The sequence below is a fragment of the Somniosus microcephalus genome, chromosome 23 (assembly GCF_052327205.1).
Source record: "Somniosus microcephalus isolate GS21.2 chromosome 23, FLI_Smic_1.0, whole genome shotgun sequence".
NCBI lineage: Eukaryota > Metazoa > Chordata > Chondrichthyes > Squaliformes > Somniosidae > Somniosus > Somniosus microcephalus.
The window spans coordinates 3,549,155-3,571,298 of NC_141009.1; the positions used below are offsets into that span (position 1 = coordinate 3,549,155).

Sequence of the window (22,144 nt, forward strand, 5' to 3'; positions counted from 1 at the left end):
CTACTTAAAATGAGTATATATCAACTACAGCAAATGGGATTCATGTCCAAAACTACAGCAAAGTCCCCTGATAAAAGCATAAGAAATAGGAGCAGGAGTCGGCCATTTGGCCCTTCGAGCCTGCTCCGCCATTCAATAAGATCATGGCTGATCTTTTACCTCATCTCCACTTTCCTGCACTATCCCCATATCACTTGATTCCCTTAATATTCAAAAATCTATCGATCTCTGTCTTGAATATACTCAACGACTGAGCCTCCACAGCCCTCTGGGGTAGAGAATTCCAAAGATTCAGCACCCTCTGAGTGAAGAAATTTCTCCTCATCTCAGTCCTAAATGGCCGACCCCTTATTCTGAGACTGTGACCCCTGGTTCTAGACTCCCCAGCCAGGGGAAACATCTTCCCTGCATCTACCCTGTCAAGCCCTGTAAGAATTTTGGATCTTTTAATGAGATCACCTCTAATTCTTCTAAACTCTATAGAGAATATAGGTCTAGTCTACTCAATCTCTCCTCATAGGACAATCCCCCCCCCATCCCAGGAACCATTCTGGTGAACCTTCGTTGCACTCCCTCTATGGCAAGTATATCCTTCCTTCGGTAAGGAGACCAAAACTGTCCACAATACTCCAGGTGTGGTCTCACCAGGGCCCTATATAATTGCAGTAAGACGTCTTTACTCTTATACTCAAATCCTCTTGTAATAAAGGCCAACATACCATTTGCTTTCCTAATTGCAGGGTGATTTCTCCAGCAGAATGCAGCAAGGAGGATAGTTACACAATACAAATGATGTGCGTAAAATAGAAACATAGAAGATAGGAGTAGGCCATTCGGCCCCTTGAGCCTGTTCCGCCATTCAATGAGATCATGGCTGATCATCCAAATTCAGTACCCTGTCCCTGCCTTCTCCCCATATCCCTTGATCCCTTTAGCCTTAAGAAATATATCCAACTCCTTCTTGAATATATTTAATGAATTGGCCTCCACTGCCTTCTGCGGTAGAAAATTCCACAGGTTCACCACTCTCTGGGTGAAGAAATTCCTCCTCATCTCTGTCCTAAATGGCTTACCCCTTATCCTTAGACTGTGATCCCTGGTTCTGGACTCCCCGGCCATCGGGAACATCCTTCCTGCATCCAGTCTGTCCAGTCCTGTTAGAATTTTATAAGTTTCAATGAGATCCCCTCTCATTCTTCTAAACTCCAGCGAGTACAAGCCCAATTGACCCAATCTCTCCTCATACGTCATTCCTGCCATCCCAGGTATCAGTCTGGTGAATCTTCGCTGCACTCCCTCCATGGCAAGAACATCCTTCCTCAGATAAGACGACCAAAACTGCACACAATACTCAAGGTGTGGTCTCACCAAGGCCCTGTACAACTGCAGCAAGACATCCTTGTTCCTGTACTCGAACCCTCTCGCTACGAAGGCCAACATACCATTTGCCTTCTTAACTGTCTGCTGCACCTGCATGCTTACCTTCAGCGACTGGTGCACAATAACACCCAGGTCTCGTTGCACTTTCCCTTCTCCCAATCTATTGCCATTCAGATAATAATCTGCCTTCCTGTTTTTGCCACCAAAGTGGATAACCTCGCATTTATCCACATTATACTGCATCTGCCCAATCGCCCAACCTGTCCAAATCATACTGGAGTTTCTCGGCATCCTCCTCCCAGCACACACACCAGTCACTCACAGCAGTGCGGTCTCTAGGCGTGAATGACTGGGGGTGGGGGAGAATTACCCAACCATCTCCGTTCTGGATGGGAATACTGGTGTCGCCATATGCAGCCCAATTTTAATGATCGAGTACAACTAGTTACACACAGCAACAGGGCAATAATTACACCAGATTATCCCAAATCCTTTGGAGAATAGGTGACCACGTGTTGAAGCTTTCTGATCCTCTGTTCCCTGCTCCTGTTCTGCCCCACCACCATCCCGCTTAAGGCAACCTTTTTTTTTAATATATACCCTCGACTCAACATCAGCCCACGACCAAGAGAGGCCCTGTAACCAATTGCGGCCGTATATCGACAGGCTTCCATTTTGTGTTCCCTAATCCGTTCAGCAGACACGAACTGCGGTAAATCAGTTTAGGATTACACATGCTGGGACACAGTTGGCCAACATTCCCAAACTGCCCGTCTTAAAACAAGATTGAGTCACATAATAAACCGCGCACTGCTGAGGTTTAATGAGGACTCACTTTTTGCCAAGTGACGCGAGTCCGTAAAGCACCCCCGAAGCAAAAGCAATTCCATTTCCAAACAATGTCGTGATTGAAAACCGCAGGAATACTGGGAAAATCGCCAGCCTGTGGGGGAAACAAAATCTCAGATATGCTGCGTCCGGATCATCCCAGAAACCAAGGCCAGAAGCTGGGAAATCAGGGGAACGTTCCAACCGAAGGGGAATCAAGTTCTACAACCACAGGTCCAAAGTCACTTGTTCCTACTCTTACCATAGATCTTGTCTCAAATTACTCATATACTGCATCCAGAAATGATTGGGCCAGGACAATGGGGAGAATTCCCCTGCTCTTCTTCAAAATAGCATCCATGGGATATTTTACATCCACCTGAGGGGGCAAATGGGGCCTCGGTTTAACATCTCCTCTGAAAGACGGCACCTCCGACAGTGCAGCACTCCCTCAGTACTGCCCCTCCGACTGTGCAGCACTCCCTCAGTACTGCCCCTCTGACAGTGCAGCACTCCCTCAGTACTGCCCCGCCGACTGTGCAGCACTCCCTCAGTACTCTGCTCCTCCGACAGTGCGGCGCTCCCTCAGTACTGCCCCTCCGACTGTGCGGCGCTCCCTCAGTACTGCCCCTCCGACAGTGCAGCACTCCCTCAGTACTGCCCCTCCGACAGTGCGGCGCTCCCTCAGTACTGCCCCTCCGACTGTGCAGCACTCCCTCAGTACTGCCCCTCCGACAGTGCGGCGCTCCCTCAGTACTGCCCCTCCGACAGTGCGGCGCTCCCTCAGTACTGCCCCTCCGACAGTGCAGCGCTCCCTCAGTACTGCCCCTCCGACTGTGCAGCACTCCCTCAGTACTGCCCCTCCGACTGTGCAGCACTCCCTCAGTACTGCCCCTCCGACTGTGCAGCGCTCCCTCAGTACTGCCCCTCCGACTGTGCAGCACTCCCTCAGTACTGCCCCTCCGACAGTGCAGCGCTCCCTCAGTACTGCCCCTCCGACTGTGCAGCGCTCCCTCAGTACTGCCCCTCCGACTGTGCAGCACTCCCTCAGTACTGCCCCTCCGACTGTGCAGCACTCCCTCAGTACTGCCCCTCCGACAGTGCAGCGCTCCCTCAGTACTGCCCCTCCGACTGTGCAGCACTCCCTCAGTACTGCCCCTCCGACAGTGCAGCGCTCCCTCAGTACTGCCCCTCCGACTGTGCAGCACTCCCTCAGTACTGCCCCTCCGACAGTGCGGCGCTCCCTCAGTACTGCCCCTCCGACAGTGCGGCGCTCCCTCAGTACTGCCCCTCCGACAGTGCAGCACTCCCTCAGTACTGCCCCTCCGACTGTGCAGCACTCCCTCAGTACTGCCCCTCCGACTGTGCAGCACTCCCTCAGTACTGCCCCTCCGACTGTGCAGCACTCCCTCAGTACTGCCCCTCCGACAGTGCAGCACTCCCTCAGTACTGCCCCTCCGACAGTGCGGCGCTCCCTCAGTACTGCCCCTCCGACAGTGCGGCGCTCCCTCAGTACTGCCCCTCCGACTGTGCAGCGCTCCCTCAGTACTGCCCCTCCGACTGTGCAGCGCTCCCTCAGTACTGCCCCTCCGACTGTGCAGCACTCCCTCAGTACTGCCCCTCCGACAGTGCAGCACTCCCTCAGTACTGCCCCTCCGACAGTGCGGCGCTCCCTCAGTACTGCCCCTCCGACAGTGCGGCGCTCCCTCAGTACTGCCCCTCCGACAGTGCGGCGCTCCCTCAGTACTGCCCCGCCGACAGTGCGGCGCTCCCTCAGTACTGCCTCTCCGACAGTGCGGCGCTCCCTCAGTACTGCCTCTCCGACAGTGCGGCACTCCCTCAGTACTGCCCCTCCGACAGTGCGGCGCTCCCTCAGTACTGCCCCTCCGACAGTGCGGCGCTCCCTCAGTACTGCACTGGGAGTGTCGGCCTGGATTTTGTGCTCAAGTCTCTGGAGTGGGACTTGAACCTACGGCCTTTTGACTTCGTGGTGAGCATGCTGCCACTGAGCCACGGCTGGAATATAAAGTTCGATATTGGGCAGTGCAGGCACAATCCCAAACACAAGACACTTGGACATCCTACGGGAGTGACCAGCACCATTGTACCCGAGAGAATATCTAAGGCAGATCCAAGCTTGCTGCAGTGGGGTTGAGGGCTGTGGGGAGAAGGTGGGCGAGTGGGGTTGAGGGCTGTGGGGAGAAGGTGGGCGAGTGGGGTTGAGGGATGTGGGGAGAAGGTGGGCGGGTGGGGTTGAGGGATGTGGGGAGAAGGTGGGCGGGTGGGGTTGAGGGATGTGGGGAGAAGGTGGGCGAGTGGGGTTGAGGGATGTGGGGAGAAGGTGGGCGAGTGGGGTTGAGGGATGTGGGGAGAAGGTGGGGTTGAGGGATGTGGGGAGAAGGTGGGCGAGTGGGGTTGAGGGATGTGGGGAGAAGGTGGGCGGGTGGGGTTGAGGGATGTGGGGAGAAGGTGGGCGGGTGGGGTTGAGGGATGTGGGGAGAAGGTGGGCGAGTGGGGTTGAGGGATGTGGGGAGAAGGTGGGCGGGTGGAGTTGAGGGATGTGGGGAGAAGGTGGGCGAGTGGGGTTGAGGGATGTGGGGAGAAGGTGGGCGGGTGGAGTTGAGGGATGTGGGGAGAAGGTGGGCGGGTGGGGTTGAGGGATGTGGGGAGAAGGTGGGCGGGTGGGGTTGAGGGATGTGGGGAGAAGGTGGGCGAGTGGGGTTGAGGGATGTGGGGAGAAGGTGGGCGAGTGGGGTTGAGGGATGTGGGGAGAAGGTGGGCGGGTGGAGTTGAGGGATGTGGGGAGAAGGTGGGCGAGTGGGGTTGAGGGATGTGGGGAGAAGGTGGGCGGGTGGGGTTGATCCATCAATGACTGGCGAATGGTGGTTGCACAGGAGCGGGGTGGGCAAGGGCTGTCAATGAAAAACATGCAAGAAAAGCCTCACAGGAACTGTTGTAATCTTCAGATAACAAACTGATATTCCAGAGCGATCTTCACCAATGCTGCAGTTTGCAGGGATACCAGGAACTGTCCGTGTGAAATATCACCCCATCCTCTCGATGCATTATTTAATGCTCCTCGAGGTTAAGACTATTGTTGGAGTAAAACTTCACGGGTGCCAATTAACCCGAGGTTCCTTGGCTAAGTAGCTGTGCTATGTGTGGAGCCCAGACAGGGAGTATTGGCAGGCTATTCGACCGTGGGGGCAATACTGTGGAGCCTGACCCTGTCCTCAACCAATGTCCACAACCGCCTTCACCCTCAACCCCGCCCTCCCCCAACAGGGGTACTGGACATTACCAACCAGTCATTCTGACCACCAGTTACGTCACTGACCATACACTTTGACCAGCGATGCCAATGACCAGTGTGACCCACACGCAGCACTTACCCGCAGTACAAGATTGCTTTTTGCCAGTATCGGAGTTTATCGGCTCTCGCAGACACAGCATTTGCAAACTCGATAAACTGGCAGCAGAATGGAGCTTCACAGAGGAAAAGGACAAATGCATTCAGCCTGCATGTAGAGAGATAAAAGGGCAGCTTTATAGCACGTAACAGACAGCAGACGCGCTGTAATCGCCATTAAAACAAGTCGGTTTAGATCATAACTCAAGATTGTACACAGTGGTGAGAATGCATAACTCGCTACCACGGAGTGGTTGAGGTGAATAGCAGAGATACATTTAGGGGAAGCTGGATAAACACATGAGGGAGAAAGGAATAGAAGGATATGCTGATGGGGTGAGATGAAGAGGGCGGGAGGAGGCTCGTGTGGAGCAGAAACACCGGCACTGACCATTGGCTGTACATTCTGTGTAAAACAGATATTAGGAAGAAAGTCTTTATTCAAAGGGCGGGAGAACAGCTTGGAATAATTCACCTTGCAGAATATGACATTCAGAATGCAGCTGGGATGTTGAGCTGGGACAGTCAGGGCACTGATGGGGCCGAATGGCCTTTAGAACATAAGAAATAGGAGCAAGAGTCGGCCATTCGGCCCCTCGAGCCTGCTCCGCCATTTAATGAGATCATGGCTGATCTGATCTTGGGCTCAGCTCCATTTCCCTGCCCTCTGCCCATAACTCACTTATTGTTCAAAAATCTGTCTATCTCCACCTTCAATATATTCAACGAAATATACTCCCCCCTCGCTGTTCTTGTGTACTTCTGATGACAGGTTCCCATTGCAGCAGGTGGAGAGTTTGCTGGGACGCCTGCCTCACCCTGTCCGACACGGTGAATGTCAGTGTTCAGAGCGCTGTGTTCCAGCACTGCAGGGGTCTCAGCACAGACAGCTGATAAACCTCGCTCGCTGGGTGGGCCAGGGGCACATTGCTCAGCAGTAACCACAGGAAAGGAGAATGCCACTCAGCACAACACATCAAACTGCTCCAAAATTCACATTTCAATCTTTAGATTGTTTGCTAGGTTTTTTTTTGAAAAATTTAAATCAGGAAGTAATGGCTAAGGGATAAAGCTCGGGAGTGGAGTAGGAAGGGAGCTGGGAGGTTGTTGAGGAACATGAGCAGGAAACAGTAGGATGAATCTAGCTTTCAACAACGATGAGGTAAGTGTATCGGACGGGCTGCTCAGAGCAATGGCTGCAGCTGGAAAAGATAAGGCGGTGGGGAGAACTAACCGAATTTACTTTCCACAGAAAGGAGAGACAAGAAAGACCAGACAAGAAAGACCAGACAAGAAAGACAGACTCCCATTTCTAGCGCGCCTTTCACAACCATCGGACATCCGAGCGCTGCACAGCCAATGAAGTACTTTTTGAAGTGGAGTCACTGTTGTAATGTAGGAAACGCGGCAACCAATTTCCACACAGCAAGATCCCACAAACAGCAATGTGATAATGACCAAATGCTCTGTTTTAGTGATGTGGATTGAGGGATAAATATTGGCCCAGGACACCGGGGAGAACCCCCCCCCCCCCAACACACGTCGTCTTTCGAGAGGTCGTTCAGTGCTTGGATGAAAGAGCCGGGAGGTGAAGGTTCAGGGGGAAGGATTGCTCCGTGTCACTGGGCGATCTGAAGGCAGTGCAGAGATGTGTGGGTGGAACTACACATTGCGAACATCCAGTAACACAAGGACACAGAGCTGACAGCTAAAGGAACAGAGAACAGCTCAGAGAGGTTCAGTCAATGCAAGATCAGAGAGTGAAAGCTCAAGCGGCAGGTTTAAAAGTAGCACGGCACTTCAATTAAGATCATCTGTTTTAGTGATGTTGATTGAGGGATAAATATTGGCCCCAGGACCCCGGGGAGAACTCCCCTCCCTGCTCTTCTTCAAAATAGTGGCTGTGGGATCTTCAACATCCACCTGAGAGCAGACGGGGCCTCAGTTTAACGTCTCATCCAAAAGACGTTGTCGGTGAAGATTAAAACCGGTCGGCTGATTGGATCCCGTCAGTTTCCGCCGACGAGTTAGATTAGAATTACCCCCATGTTTTTAACACAAGAGGGGAGGGGGCAGGGGGAGAGCGACAGGCTCAGACACACACACCAAAAACAGCAGGATTTCAAAACGTGTATTCCGCAAGCACAGAGCGCTACCGAGCACAGCAGCTTCTGCACAGTTACTTACACCATCCAGACACCAGCCGCAATGTTGAGGGGATCGATTGTTACACAGTTCCACACTCCGGCTATTGCACATGCTGCAAAACAATCGGGAGAGAGTGTCTCAGTACTGCCTGGAACGACAGGCGGGTTACACAACAGATCCCGGTCACTGCCGTCGCATCCCACTCCGGCCAGCGCTCCCCTCAACTTTCCTCTCGGGCCCCTTGTAACCTCCTAAATTCTTCACATTCCTCCCCGCGAGACTCACTACACACTGCTTTACTCTCACTCCAACTGTTGGCCGTGGCTCAGCGGGTAGCATTCTCTCGTCTCGGAGTCAGCATCTCCGCTCTTCACCTCGACCACTCCCTGTGGTAGCGAGTTCCACATTCTCACCACTCTCTGGGGAAAGAAGTTTCTCCTGAATTCCCTATTGGATTTATTAGTGACTCTCTTATATTGATGGCCCCTAGTTCTGGTCTCTCCCACGCAGTTCACTAAACCTCTTGTCATGACGTTAGACCCGTGAAAATACACACCAATGTTCTGGGCCCAAACAAAATGATGTTGCTAAAAGCTCCCCGCCCGCCCCCCCCAAAAGAGGTCCCAACAACAACTCGTATTTATATAGCGCCTTTAACGTAGTAAAAATATCCCAAGGAACCCGGCGAGCCGCGCAGCACCGAGGCGAGCCCGGCGAGCCGCGCAGCACCGAGGCGAGCCCGGCGAGCCGCGCAGCACCGAGGCGAGCCCGGCGAGCCGCGCAGCACCGAGGCGAGCCCGGCGAGCCGCGCAGCACCGAGGCGAACCCGGCGAGCCGCGCAGCACCGAGGCGAACCCGGCGAGCCGCGCAGCACCGAGGCGAACCCGGCGAGCCGCGCAGCACCGAGGCGAGCCCGGCGAGCCGCGCAGCACCGAGGCGAGCCCGGCGAGCCGCGCAGCACCGAGGCGAGCCCGGCGAGCCGCGCAGCACCGAGGCGAGCCCGGCGAGCCGCGCAGCACCGAGGCGAGCCCGGCGAGCCGCGCAGCACCGAGGCGAGCCCGGCGAGCCGCGCAGCACCGAGGCGAGCCCGGCGAGCACCGAGGCGAGCCCGGCGAGCCGCGCAGCACCGAGGCGAGCCCGGCGAGCCGCGCAGCACCGAGGCGAGCCCGGCGAGCCGCGCAGCACCGAGGCGAGCCCGGCGAGCCGCGCAGCACCGAGGCGAGCCCGGCGAGCCGCGCAGCACCGAGGCGAGCCCGGCGAGCCGCGCAGCACCGAGGCGAGCCCGGCGAGCCGCGCAGCACCGAGGCGAGCCCGGCGAGCCGCGCAGCACCGAGGCGACGTAGTGACGGTCACAGGTCTGTCACTGGGCGGGTGTGGCAGCACCCCGAGAGAATGAGTGAAGGGCGACTTTTCCGAGATTAGCACTAATCTTTACCCAGAGAGTGGTGAGAATGTGGAACTCGCTACCACAGGGAGTGGTTGAGGCGAAGAGCAGAGATACATTTACAGGGAAGCTGGATAAACACATGAGGGAGAAAGGAATCGAAGGATATGCTGATGGGGTGAGATGAAGAGGGTGGGAGGAGGCTCGTGTGGAGCAGAAACACCGGCACGGAGCAGTGGGGCCGAATGGCCTGTTTCTGGGCTGTAAATGACATTTAATGGACTAAATAACCTTGGCAAAAACATTCAACATCTGTAATCTGCACCAATGTCTCAAAACTGGAGGAACTAAGGACGGGAGAGAGGATCCTGTCGACTCAGGTGCTATAACCCATCTAATCTTACCGCAGGCGGTTTAGGATCGGATTACCCCCGCTGAATTATAGAAAAACTCGTTAAATATTTACAAGCTGCTCGACGTTACAGATTGTCGAGAGGCTCTCGGGTATCAAAGACCGAGGGGTCGATAGGAAGGGCTGTACTTGTGGCAGGACCCAACATGGGGCAAGGAGGCAGCCACCAGCTCCCCAGCGACACTCTGCAGCCGTCTCCCCGAACATCCCGATTATTTCCTGCCCCGTACCACCTTGCCGGTGTGCCGTTTTGCTTTCCTCTGCCCTCCCCAGGATTTCAGTTGAGTTGTAACGGGGGGCGCGTGAGATTTTCGTACTCGAGCGGCCAGTGCTGAAAGCAATGACTTCCGTAGAAGCCCCCTACCCCGGTAACTCACCCCAAATGTTACTGTTTCTAATGATGCATCTGCCTGAAGTTTATGAATTAACTCCTGCCCCGTATAACTGAAGTCCGCACTTGACCAGGGTTCCTATACGTGTACAGAGCCCGGTATCAAAGCGAACAAATCCCGCTACTCTCTACACTTACTCTGTGTATTGTCCGATTACAGAAACTCTGTCCGGAGACAGTGGAAATCATCGGGCAATTCTGAGCACATTCGAGTGATAAATTCCTCGTGACGGGTCTCGCCCCCGCAGCTCAGCTCTGTGACTGACAATACTTGGCTATTAGTAGCACTGAGCCCCAGTGGGAGGTCTCATGTCACAGTGTGTAAGCCAGGTGCAACGCTGACACAACAGGTGTACAATTCTTACAACACCAGCTCAGGCCTCCTCATTCTGCATCATCAGACTAGTCTCCCTAATCTCTCAATAAAGTCCAAGACTTGAATACTGCTTCCACAGGTGGTTACACCCCAAAGGCGGCCATTCGGCCCCTCGGGTCGGTACCGGCTCTTCGCTGGAGCAATCAAACTCTAACCCCACGATCCAGCTCTCCCCCCCCACCCATGGCCCTGTAACCCCATCTCTGAGGAGGCTTGGCTTGCAGCACTCGCATTCCTGGACAGGAGATGAGAGACATCTTCTCTGGTGGGTGACCCTCTTCCTCTCCTCCTCCAGAGTGCTACATACACCACCCCACACACTATTCCTGCTCCCCACTACATCCAGGAACATAGGAGCAGGAGGAGACCATTCAGCCCCTCGAGCCTGTTCCGCCATTCAATCAGATCAGGGCTGATCTGTATCTTAACTCCATTTACCCGCCTTGGTTCCGTAACCCTGAATACCCTCGCCCAACAAAAATCGGTCAATCCCAGTTTTGAAATTTTCAATTGACCCCCGGCCTCGACAGCTTTCTGGGGGAGCGAGTCTCAGATTTCCACCACCCTTTGTGTGAAGAAGTGCTTCCTGACATCACCCCTGAACGGCCTGGCTCTAATTTTAAGGTTCTGCCCCCTTGTTCTGGACTCCCCCCACCAGAGGAAATAGTTTCTCTCTCTCTCGACCCGATCAACTCCTTTAATCATCTTCAACATCTCGATCAGTTCACCCACCCTTCAATCTTCTATATTCAAGGGAGTACACGCCAACTTTATGCAACCTGTCTTCATAATTTAACCCTGGTGTCTGTCATACGCACACACACATCTGGCTAAGACAGAGCTCTTGAATTGGACAGTGATCTGAGCCTGCAGTTCCCCACACAATGAGCTCCAGGTATCAATCCCTCCAGTGGGAACAGCGGAGTCTTGTTATAGGACAGAGGGATGCACAGATTACCGTGTTGTTTGTGTTACTGAACAAGTTCCAGCAGGACTGACGAGCACAAACCCCTCGAGACTGCATAATAATGGGCAGGGCGTGTTGTTTTTTTCAATCTGAGGATCAGAGTGAATACAACAAGCGTGCAGGCCCCTCACCCCAACCCTGTACTGGCTGACTAGACAGTGCGACAATAAGCTGAGTGTGTAATCGGACCCCGGGAGAGGACTCGAGTAACCAGCTGAGGCTCGGTTACAGTGCGCTATAAATCGAGGCACATCTGGAAACCAGCCACAGTTATGCACTATTTGCCCCGAGCGCCCCTGGTGAATGGGAAACGAGTCAGATCTGATCCCCCCGTCACCCGCCGCCAACCTCTGAGGCGCTGGTTCGCCCCCCTCCCCAGGCAGAGAAATGTCACAACCCCTCTGATCATTGAGCGAGCTGGGCATTAGAAATAGCAGCAGGAGTCGGCCATTCGGCCCCTCGAGCCTGCTCCGCCATTCAATGAGATCATGGCTGGTCGTCTACCTCAACTCCACTTTCCTGCACTATCCCCATATCCCTCGATTCCCTTAATATTAAAAAATCTATCAATCTCTGTCTTGAATATACTCAACGACTGAGCCTCCACAGCCTCTGGGGAAGAGAATTCCAAAGATTCACAACCCTCTGAGTGAAGAAATTTCACCTCATCTCAGTCCTAAATGGTCGACCCCTTATTCTGAGACTGTGACCTCTGGTTCGAGACTCCCCAGCCAGGGGAAACATCCTCCCAGCATCTACCCTGTCAAGCCCTGTAAGAATGTTGTATGTTTCAATGAGATCACCTCTCATTCTTCTAAACTCTAGAGAATATAGGCCTAGTCTACTCAATCTCTCCTCATAGGACAATCCCCCCATCCCAGGAACCAGTCTGGTGAACCTTCGTTGCACTCCCTCTATGGTAAGTATATCCTTCCTTAGGTAAGGAGACCAAAACTGTACACAATACTCCAGGTGTGGTCTCACCAGGGCCCTATATAATTGCAGTAAGATGTCTTTACTCTTATACTCAAATCCTCTTTTAATAAAGGCCAACATACCATTTGCTTTCCTAATTGCTTGCTGTACCTGCATGTTAACTTTCAGTGATTCGTGTACAAGGACACCCAGGTCCCTCTGAACACCAACATTTCCCAATCTCTCACCATTTAAAAAATACTCTGCTTTTCTATTTTTCCTACCAAAGTGGATAACTTCACATTTCTCCACATTATATTCCATTTGCCTTGTTCTTGCCCACTCACTTAGCCTGTCTATATCCCCTTGAAGCCTCCTTGCATCCTCCTCACAACTTACATCCCCACCCAGCTTTGTATCATCAGCAAACTTGGATGCGTTACACTCAGTCCCCTCATCTAAATCATTGATGTAGATTGTGAATAGCTGAGGCCCAAGCACTGATCCCTGCGGTACCCCACTAGTTACAGCCTGCCAACCCGAAAATGACCCGTTTATTCCTACTCTCTGTTTTCTGTCCGTTAACCAATCCTCAATCCATGCTAGTATATTACCCCCAATCCCATGAGCCCTAAATTTGTTTAATAACCTCTTGTGTGGCACCTTATCGAATGCCTTCTGAAAATCCAAATACACCACATCCACTGGTTCCCCTTATCTATTCTGCTAGTTACAACCTCAAAAAACTCCAACAGATTTGTCAAACACGATTTCCTTGTTACCACATCCTTAATAATAGATTCTTGCATTTTCCCTACTACTGATGTCAGGCTAACTGGTCTGTAGTTCCCCATTTTCTCTCTCCCTCCTTTCTTAAATAGTGGGGTTACATTTGCTACCTTCCAATCCGCAGGAAAATGACAACTAATACATCCACTATCTTATACTCACTGGAGTTTAGAAGATTGAGAGGGGATCTCATCGAAACCTATAAAATTCTGTCAGGCCTGGACAGACTAGATGCAGGAAGGATGTTTCTGATGGTCGGGGAGTCCAGAACCAGGGGTCATAGTCTAAGGATAAGGGGTAAGCCATTTAGGACTGAAATGAGGAGGAATTTCTTCACCCAGAGTGGTGAACCTGTGGAATTCTCTGCCACAGAGGGCGGTGGAGGCCAGTTCATTAAATATATTCAAGAAAGAGTTGGATATATTTCTTAAGGCTAAAGGGATCAAGGGATATGGGGAGAAGGCAGGGACAGGGTACTGAATTTGGATGATCAGCCATGATCTCATTGAATGGCGGAGCAGGCTCGAGGGATCGAATGGCCTACTCCTGCTCCTATCTTCTATGTTTCCTATAACCACCTCTTTCAAAACCCTAGGATGTAGGCCATCAGGTCCAGGAGATTTATCGGCTTTCAGTCCCATTAATTTCTCCAGTACTATTTTTTTTTACTAATACTGTACTAATTTCTTTCAGTTCCTCATTCTCGCTAGAGCCTTGGTTCTCCACTATTTCCCGGAGGTTTTTTGCATCTTCTTCCGTGAAGACAGACACAAAGTATTTGTTTAATTTCTCTGTCATTTCCTTATTCCCCATTATAATTTCTCCTGCCTCAGCCTGTACGGGACCCACATTTACTTCCACTAATCTTTTCCTTTTTACATACCTATAGAAGCTTTTACAGTCTGTTTTTATGTCTCTCACTAGTTTACTCTCTCATTCTATTTTCCCTTTCTTTATCAATTTCTTGGCCCTCCTTTGCTGAATTCTAAAATCCTCCCAATCCTCAGGCATACGACTCTTTTTGGCAGCATTATAAGCCTCTTCCTGTAATCTAATACTATCTTTAACTTCTCTTGTTAGCCACGATTGGGCCACTTTTCCTGTGGGGTTTTTGTGCCTTAAAGGAATGTATATTTGTTGTAAATTATGTATTAATTCTTTAAATGCTAGCCATTGCCTGGCTACCGTCATACCTTTTAATGTAGTTTCCCAATCTATCGTAGCCAACTCGCCCCTCAGACCTACATAGCTTGCTGTGTTTAGATTTCGGATTTAACTAAATCACTTTCAAACTCAATATAAAATTCTATCATATTATGGTCACTCTTCCCTAAAGACCCCTTTACTACAAGGTTATTAATTAACCCTTTCTCATTGCACAATACTAGATCTAAAACAGCCTGTTCCCTAGTTGGTTCCTCAACATACTGATCTAGGAAACTATCTTGCATACATTCCATGAATTTGTCCTCCACACTATTACTGCAAATTTGGTTTGCCCAGTCTATATGTAGATTAAAGTCCCCCATGATTACTGTATTACCCTTGTTACATGCGCCTCTAATTTCCTGATTTATACTCTGCCCTACATTACAACTATTGTTTGAGGCCTGTAAACACCTCCCACCAATGTTTTCTGCCCCTTGCTGTTTCTGAGCTCCACCCAAACTGATTCTACTTCTTGATTTTCGGAGCTAAGATCCTTTCTCTCCACTGTCTTTATCCCATCCTTTATTATCAGTGCTACCCCTCCTCCTTTTCCATTTTGCCTATCTCTTCTAAAAGTTAAGTATCCTGGAATATTTAATTCCCAACCTTGGCCACATTGCAACCACGTCTCCGTTATGGCTATTAGATCAAACCTGTTCATTTCTATCTGCGCTATTAATGTATCTGTTTTGTTGCGAATGCTTCGCGCATTCAGATATCGTGCCTTTAGCTTTGACTTATTTCTATTTTACCTGTGTTACTCCCTCTGTCTCTTCCTGACCCAGTCTGCTGATTTTTACCTAAAACTCTACTCTGCTCTAGAGCCTTGACATTTCTCTTGCTGCTTTTAAATTTACTCTTTCCTGAATCCCCCCGCCCCGCTTTCATTAGTTTAAAGCCCTGTCTACTGCCCTAGTTATTCGGTTCGCCAGGAAACTGGTCCCAGCCTGGTTTAAGTAGAGCCCGCCCCAACAGAGCAGCTCCCTCTTTCCCCAGTACTGCTGCCAGTGCCCCATAAACTGAAACCTCAACCTCCCACACCACTCTGGTCAGAGATTATTACCTTTGAGGTTCTGCTTTTTAATTTGGATCCTAGCTCCTCAAACTCCCTCAGCTGAACCTCATTCCTAGGTCGTTGGTTCCTACATGGATCACGATAACTGGATCCTCCCCCTCCACGTTCTTCTCCAGTCGCGAGGAGATGTCTTTAACCCTGGCACCAGGCAGGCAACACAACCTTCGGAACTCTCAGTCGTGGCTGCAGAGAACAGTATCTATCCCCCTGACTATACTGTCCCCTACCACAACTACATTCCCTTTCACTCCCCCCACTTGAATGGCCTCCTGCACCATGGTGCCATGGTCAGCTTGCTCATCCATCCTGCAGGCTTTTCCCTCATCCACACAGGCAGCAAGAACCTCATACCTGTTGGACAAGGGCAAAGGCTGAGGCTCCTCCAGCACTGCACCTGGGGTCCCCTTACCTGCCTGAGTTGCAGTCACACCCTCCTGTCCCTGACCACTAACCAGACGTGTACCACTACCTAACCTAAGGGGTGTGACTGCCTCCTGGATTACAGTGTCCAGGTAACTCTCCCCATCCCTGATGCCCCGCAATTTCTGCACCTCAGACTCCAGCTCAACAACTCTGAGCTGAAGTTCCTCAACATGCAGACACTTACTGCAAACGTGGTTGTCCGGGATCACAGTGCTCTCCACATGCTGCAGTTGTGTCACACCACCTGCACTGCCATCCCTATATAACCTTGTTTTATTTAATTAAATTTGTAATTAGGTAACTTAGTTTACAGTGTAGTTTCTTGACTACTTACTTTATCTAGATTAAGTTAAGGGCACTGAAATTAAATATCTGCCTGTAACACAAAGCACTACAAGCAGTGGAGGCAAAAAGCAGCAACTCCTTCAACCTCCTCTCCAAATTCCCACCGTCCCTTGGCCACAGGCACTCCTCAGGGAACACATTCACCTTTGCTTCTTGCTCATATTATCCCCCGCCGCCTCTGCCCCCCGAAAGTGCTTACAGGAGGGAGCAGGTGCTACAGGGGGAGTCACCCTCCGGTGCCCCATCCCAAGGAGACACAGCACAGAAACATTCACAGAATCACAGAAACCCCACAGTGCAGATAGAGGCCATTTCGGCCCATCGAGCCTGCACCGACACATATCCCACCCAATCCCCGTAACCCCTACACCAACACATATCCCACCCTATCCCCATAACCCCATGTATTTAATCCCCCTAACACTAAGGGTCAATTTATCATAGCCAATCAACCTATCCCGCACATCTTTGGACTGTGGGAGGAAACCGGAGCACCCGGAGGAAACCCACGCAAACACGGGGAGAATGTGCAAACTCCACACAGACAGTCGCCCGAGGCCGGATTTGAACCCGGGTCTCTGGTGCTCGCGGCAAGCATCGGCTCAGCCTGGCCTCCAGCTCCCGCTCCCGACTTCGGCCTCCACGGCCAGAAACGCGACCACGCGCATCACGTGACGCCCCAAGCGCGGACAACGCTACCGAGCGTGATGAGGTCATCACGCTCCCCACAGGACTGCTACGTAGTCCTCGTGGAGTCCTCGCTGGGACTCAGACCTACACCACAGTGCTCCTACAGCAGCACAGGCTCCGGGCAGTTGTATTGTCCCCATGCTTGAGTCTTGGAAATTGTTTGTCTGTAAGTATTTTAGAATGCTATGGATGATTAGTGTGCACTGCATGTTGTAGAAAATGTTTAGTTGTAACTTTTCTCTGTCTAGCTGATTAACTAGTAGCTGTATTTTGATACACTATGTACAGGGCTAATTTAAAGAGAATGCCTCCCAGTTTACTAAATGTACTGTGTTCCTCAGGCGTAACTAAATCTGTGTATACATATCAGTTATGCGCTTGTATACTAATGTGTGCTTCCATTTCTGTGTTGTATTTCAGTTTTACAATTAGAATCGTTCAGTAAAGCGTTACAAGAAAAGTCAAGCCTTGTGATTTTATTGGAAGATATCGAGTTGTTCGCTATCTGTCTAGCTCTGCATAGAATCGCGCCCAACCAGTCCAAGCCTGCTCTTGGCAGGAGCCGCTGCACAGCGGAGACACTACCTTCGCCCCAGGCCCTGGGAGGAGAAGGGACTCCAGCTTATCCCAGGGACACCGAGCTCAGCACATTAACAGGGCTCGACTGGGTCCGATTCAATATAATCGGCAATCACATAGGTAGCAGTATAACTCGGGTTTGCCGCCCTCTAGCCGGTATAACTCAGATCCAGTCACCCTCCAGCCAGTATAACTCGGGTCCGTCACCCTCCAGCCGGTATAACTCGGGTCCTGTCGCCCTCCGGCCGGTATAACTCGGATCCAGTCACCCTCCAGCCAGTATAACTCGGGTCCGTCACCCTTCAGCCGGTATAACTCGGGTCCTGTCACCCTCCAGCCGGTATAACTCGGGTCCGTCACCCTCCGGCCGGTATAACTCGGGTCCAGTCACCCTCCGGCCGGTATAACTCGGGTCCAGTCACCCTCCGGCCGGTATAACTCGGGTCCTGTCGCCCCGCGGTGCCCGGTACTCACACACTCCGCCGATCACCGCCGCCGCCCGGCACAGCCAGCGGTACCACCAGCTCATCCCGTCCGACCCCCCGGCCCCAACACCGGCCGCTTCCCCGGGCTCGGCGCCCGCCTCCTCCGAGCTCGGCATCGCCCCGGTCCCTCAGAGCCCGGCCTCTCCCTCACTCGCTCTCTGGCAACCAGCCACGTCACACGTTCTCTGACGTTACGCCGCCTGTCAGCGGGCTGACATCACCAGTAAGGGACGCAACGTGCCCCTACGGAACGCGAATGGGGGAATAGTGGGCGGAGTCAGACCCTCAATGGGCGGGGTCGGACCTCAATGGGCGGAGTTAAACCTCAATGGGCGGAGTCGGACCTCAATAGGCGGGGACAGGCCTCAATTAGGGACAAAGAGGCACAGGGCAGGGCTAGGATACTCAATGAGTGGTTTGTATCGGTGTTTACTAAGGAGGTGGATGCTGACAAAATATCAGTAGAAGTGGAGAAGGTAGAAGCAATGGAAGGGGTGAAAATTGATGGACAGGATGTACTAGAAAGGCTGGGTATGCTTAGAGTGGACAAGTCGCCTGGTCCAGATGGCTTGCATCCCAGGTTGCTAAGGGAATTGGGGGAGGAGATAGCGGAAGGGCTTGCCATAATTTTTCAATCTTCCCTAGATGTGGGGGAGGTGCCTGAGGATTGGAAAGTGGCAAATGTGACACCATTGTTCAAGAAAGGGTGTAACGACAATCCTAGTAACTACAGGTCAGTTTAACATCAATGGTGGGTAAAGTTTTAGAAACAATAATCATGGAAAAAATTAACGGGCACTTGGACAGGTTTAAGCTAATTAAGGAGAGCCAACACGGGTTTGGAATTCTCTACCACACAAGGCAGTAGAGGCCAATTCATTAAATATATTCAAGAAGGAGTTGGATATATTTTTTAAGGCTAAAGGGATCAAGGGATATGGGGAGAAGGCAGGGACAGGGTACTGAATTTGGATGATCAGCCATGATCTCATTAAATGGCGGAACAGGCTCGAGGGGCCGAATGGCCTACTCCTGCTCCTATCTTCTATGTTTCTATGTTTAATGTAAAAGGCAAATCGTGTTCATCCCAGTTTGGCATAAAAATAAAACAAAAAAGGTGACTCAACCGTGGCTAACAAGGGAAATTAGGGATAGCATAAGATCCAACGAGAGGACATATAAATTGGCCAGAAAAAGCAATAATCCTGAGGATTGGGAACAGTTTAGGATTCAACAAAGGAGGACAAAGGGATTAATTAAGAAAGGGAAAATAGAATATGAGAGTAAGCTTTCAGGGAACATAAAAACTGACTGTAAAAGCTTTTATAGATATGTGAAGAGAAAAAGATTGGTGAAGTCAAGCGTAGGTCCCTTGCAGTCAGAATCAGGGGAATTTATAATGGGGAACAAAGAAATGGCAGACCAACTAAATACATATTTTGGCTCTGTCTTCACAAAGGAGGACACAAATAACCTCCCAGAGATGCCGGGGAACATAGGGTCTGATGAAAGGGTGGAACTGAAAGAAATCAGTATTTGTAGGGAAATGGTGTTAGGAAAATTGATAGGACTGAAGGCCGATAAATCCCCACGGTCTGATAATCTACATCTCAGGGTACTTAAGGAAGTGGCCCTAGAAATAGTAGATGCATTGCTGGTCATCTTTCAGAACTCGATAGACTCTGGAACAGTACCCATGGATTGGAGGGTAGCTAATGTTACCCCACTATTCAAAAAAGGTGGTAGAGAAAAAGCGGGGAATTATAGACCGGTAAGCCTGACATCGGTAGTGGGGAAAATGCTAGAGTCCATTATAAAAGATGTAATAGCAGAGCACTTGGAAAGCAGTGACTGGATCGGACAAAGTCAACATGGATTTACAAAAGATAAATCATGCTTGACTAATCTACTGGAATTTTTTGAGGATGTAACTGGTAAAATAGATGAGGGAGAACCAGTGGATGTGATGTATTTGGATTTTCAGAAGGCTTTCGATAAGGTCCCACATAAGAGATTAGCGTGCAAAATTAAGGCACATGGGATTGGGGGCAAGGTATTGACTTGGATAGAGAACTGGTTGGCGGACAGAAAGCAAAGAGTTGGAATAAACGGGTCGTTTTCCGAGTGGCAGGCAGTGACTAGTGGGGTACCACAAGGATCGGTCCTAGGACCCCAGCTGTTCACAATATATATTAATGATCTGGACGAGGGAATTGGATGTAATATCTCCAAATTTGCAGACGACACAAAGCTGGGTGGGAGGGTATGCTGTGAGGAGGATGTCGTGAAACTCCAGTACGATTTGGACAGGTTGGGTGATTGGGCAGAAACATGGCAAATGCACTATAATGTGGATAAATGTGAGGTTATCCAGTTTGGTGGCAAAAACAGGAAGGCGGATTATTATTTGAATGGCAATAGATTGGGAGAAGGGGAAGTGCAAAGAGACCTGGGTGTTCTTGTGCACCAGTCGCTGAAGGTAAGCATGCAGGTGCAGCAGGCGGTTAAGAAGGCAAATGGTATGTTGGCCTTCGTAGCAAGAGGGTTCGAGTACAGGAACAAGGATGTCTTGCTACAGTTGTACAGGGCCTTGGTGAGACCGCACCTTGAGTATTGTGTGCAGTTTTGGTCGCCTTACCTGAGGAAGGACGTTCTTGCCATGGAAGGAGTGCAGCGAAGATTCACCAGGCTGATACCTGGGATGGCAGGAATGACATATGAGGAGAGATTGTGTCGATTGGGCTTATACTCACTGGAGTTTAGAGGATCTCATCGAAACCTATAAATTTCTGTCAGGCCTGGACAGACTAGATGCAGGAAGGATGTTTCTGATGGCCGGGGAGTCCAGAACCAGGGGTCATAGTCTAAGGATAAGGGGTAAGCCATTTAGGACTGAAATGAGGAGGAATTTCTTCACCCAGAGAGTGGTGAACCTGTGGAATTCTCTGCCACAGAGGGTGGTGGAGGCCAGTTCATTAAATATATTCAAGACGGAATTGGATATATTTCTTAAGGCTAAAGGGATCAAGGGATATGGGGAGAAGGCAGGGACCGGGTACTGAATTTGGATGATCAGCCATGATCTCATTGAATGGCGGAGCAGGCTCGAAGGGCCGAATGGCCTACTCCTGCTCCTATCTTCTATGTTTCTATGTTTCTATGTGTTTGACTAATCTAATTGAATTTTTTGATGAAGTGGCAGGGAGGATTGATGAAGGGAATGCAATGGATGTTGTCTACATGGATTTTCGGAAGGCGTTTGACAAAGTACCACATAGAAGGCTGGTTAACAAAATTGAGGCTCATGGAATAGGTGGATCAGTGGGAGCTTGGATAAGGAATTGGCTTAAGGACAGAAAACAGCGAGTCATGGTAAATGTCTGTTTTTCAGACTGGAGGATGGCGGACAGTGGTGTTCCCCAAGGGTCAGTGCTGGGGCCACTGCTTTTTTTGATATATATAAATGACCTAGATATTGGAATACAGAGTAGAATTTCTAAATTTACCGATGACACCAAACTTGGGGGTGTGGCAAACAGTGAGGATGATACCAATCGACTGCAACAGGACATAGAAAGGCTAGCAGAATGGGCAGACAAGTGGCAGATGGAATTTAATACAGAGAAGTGTGAGGTGATGCATTTTGGCAGAAGGAACAGGGAGAGGCAATATACACTTAATGGCACAGTTTTAAAGAGTGTGCAGGGACAGAGGGACCTGGGAGTTGGTGTGCATAGGTCCCTGAAGGTGGCAGGACATAGTGAGAGTGGTTAACAAAGCATATGGGATCTTGGGCTTCATAAATAGAGGTATTGAGTACAAAGTAGAGAAGTTATGCTGAACCTTTATAAAGCGCTGGTTGAGTCACAACTGGAGTATTGTGTCCAGTTCTGGTCACCACACTTTAGGAAGGATGTGAAGGCCCTTGAGAGGGTGCAGAGGAGATTTACCAGAATGGTTCCGGGGATGGGGGACCTTAGCTACAAGGACAGGTTGGAGAAGCTGGATTTGTTTTCATTAGAGCAAAGGAGGTTGAGGGGTGATTTGATAGAGGTGTACAAGATTATGACGGGTTTGGATAGGCTAGACGGGGAAAGGCTGTTCCCGCTAGTTGATGGTACAAGGACTAGGGGACACAGATTTAAGGTTTTGGGCAAGAGATACAGGGGGGACGTGAGGAAAAACATTTTTACGCAGCGAGTGGTGAGGACCTGGAACTCGCTGCCGACGGAAGTGGTGGAAGCGGACACACTCAATGTTTGCAAGGGGAGACTGGATAGGCACTTGGGGGAAATAAACTTGCAGGGCTACGGGGATAGAGCGGGGGAATGGGACTGAC

General features: G+C 50.8%; 1 protein-coding gene across 3 annotated transcripts in view; it reads right to left on the bottom strand.

Annotated features, from left to right (window-relative positions):
* Positions 1-18,018, bottom strand: part of cacfd1 (calcium channel flower domain containing 1) — an 81,309-nt gene extending 63,291 nt beyond the window's left edge. Inside the window, exons 1-5 of one of the 3 annotated variants that reach the window (XM_085965215.1) lie at positions 17,795-18,018; positions 7,805-7,877; positions 5,601-5,726; positions 2,216-2,323; positions 1,074-1,154 (exon numbers count right to left, since the gene is read on the bottom strand). In XM_085965215.1, the coding sequence (XP_085821341.1) occupies positions 1,074-1,154; positions 2,216-2,323; positions 5,601-5,726; positions 7,805-7,877; positions 17,795-17,921 (515 nt within the window). In that variant the 5' untranslated portion in view covers positions 17,922-18,018. The remainder of the gene's footprint in view (positions 1-1,073; positions 1,155-2,215; positions 2,324-5,600; positions 5,727-7,804; positions 7,878-17,794) is intronic. The other 2 variants (XM_085965214.1, XM_085965216.1) reach the window with 2 other exon arrangements.
* Positions 18,019-22,144: the final 4,126 nt, after the last annotated feature.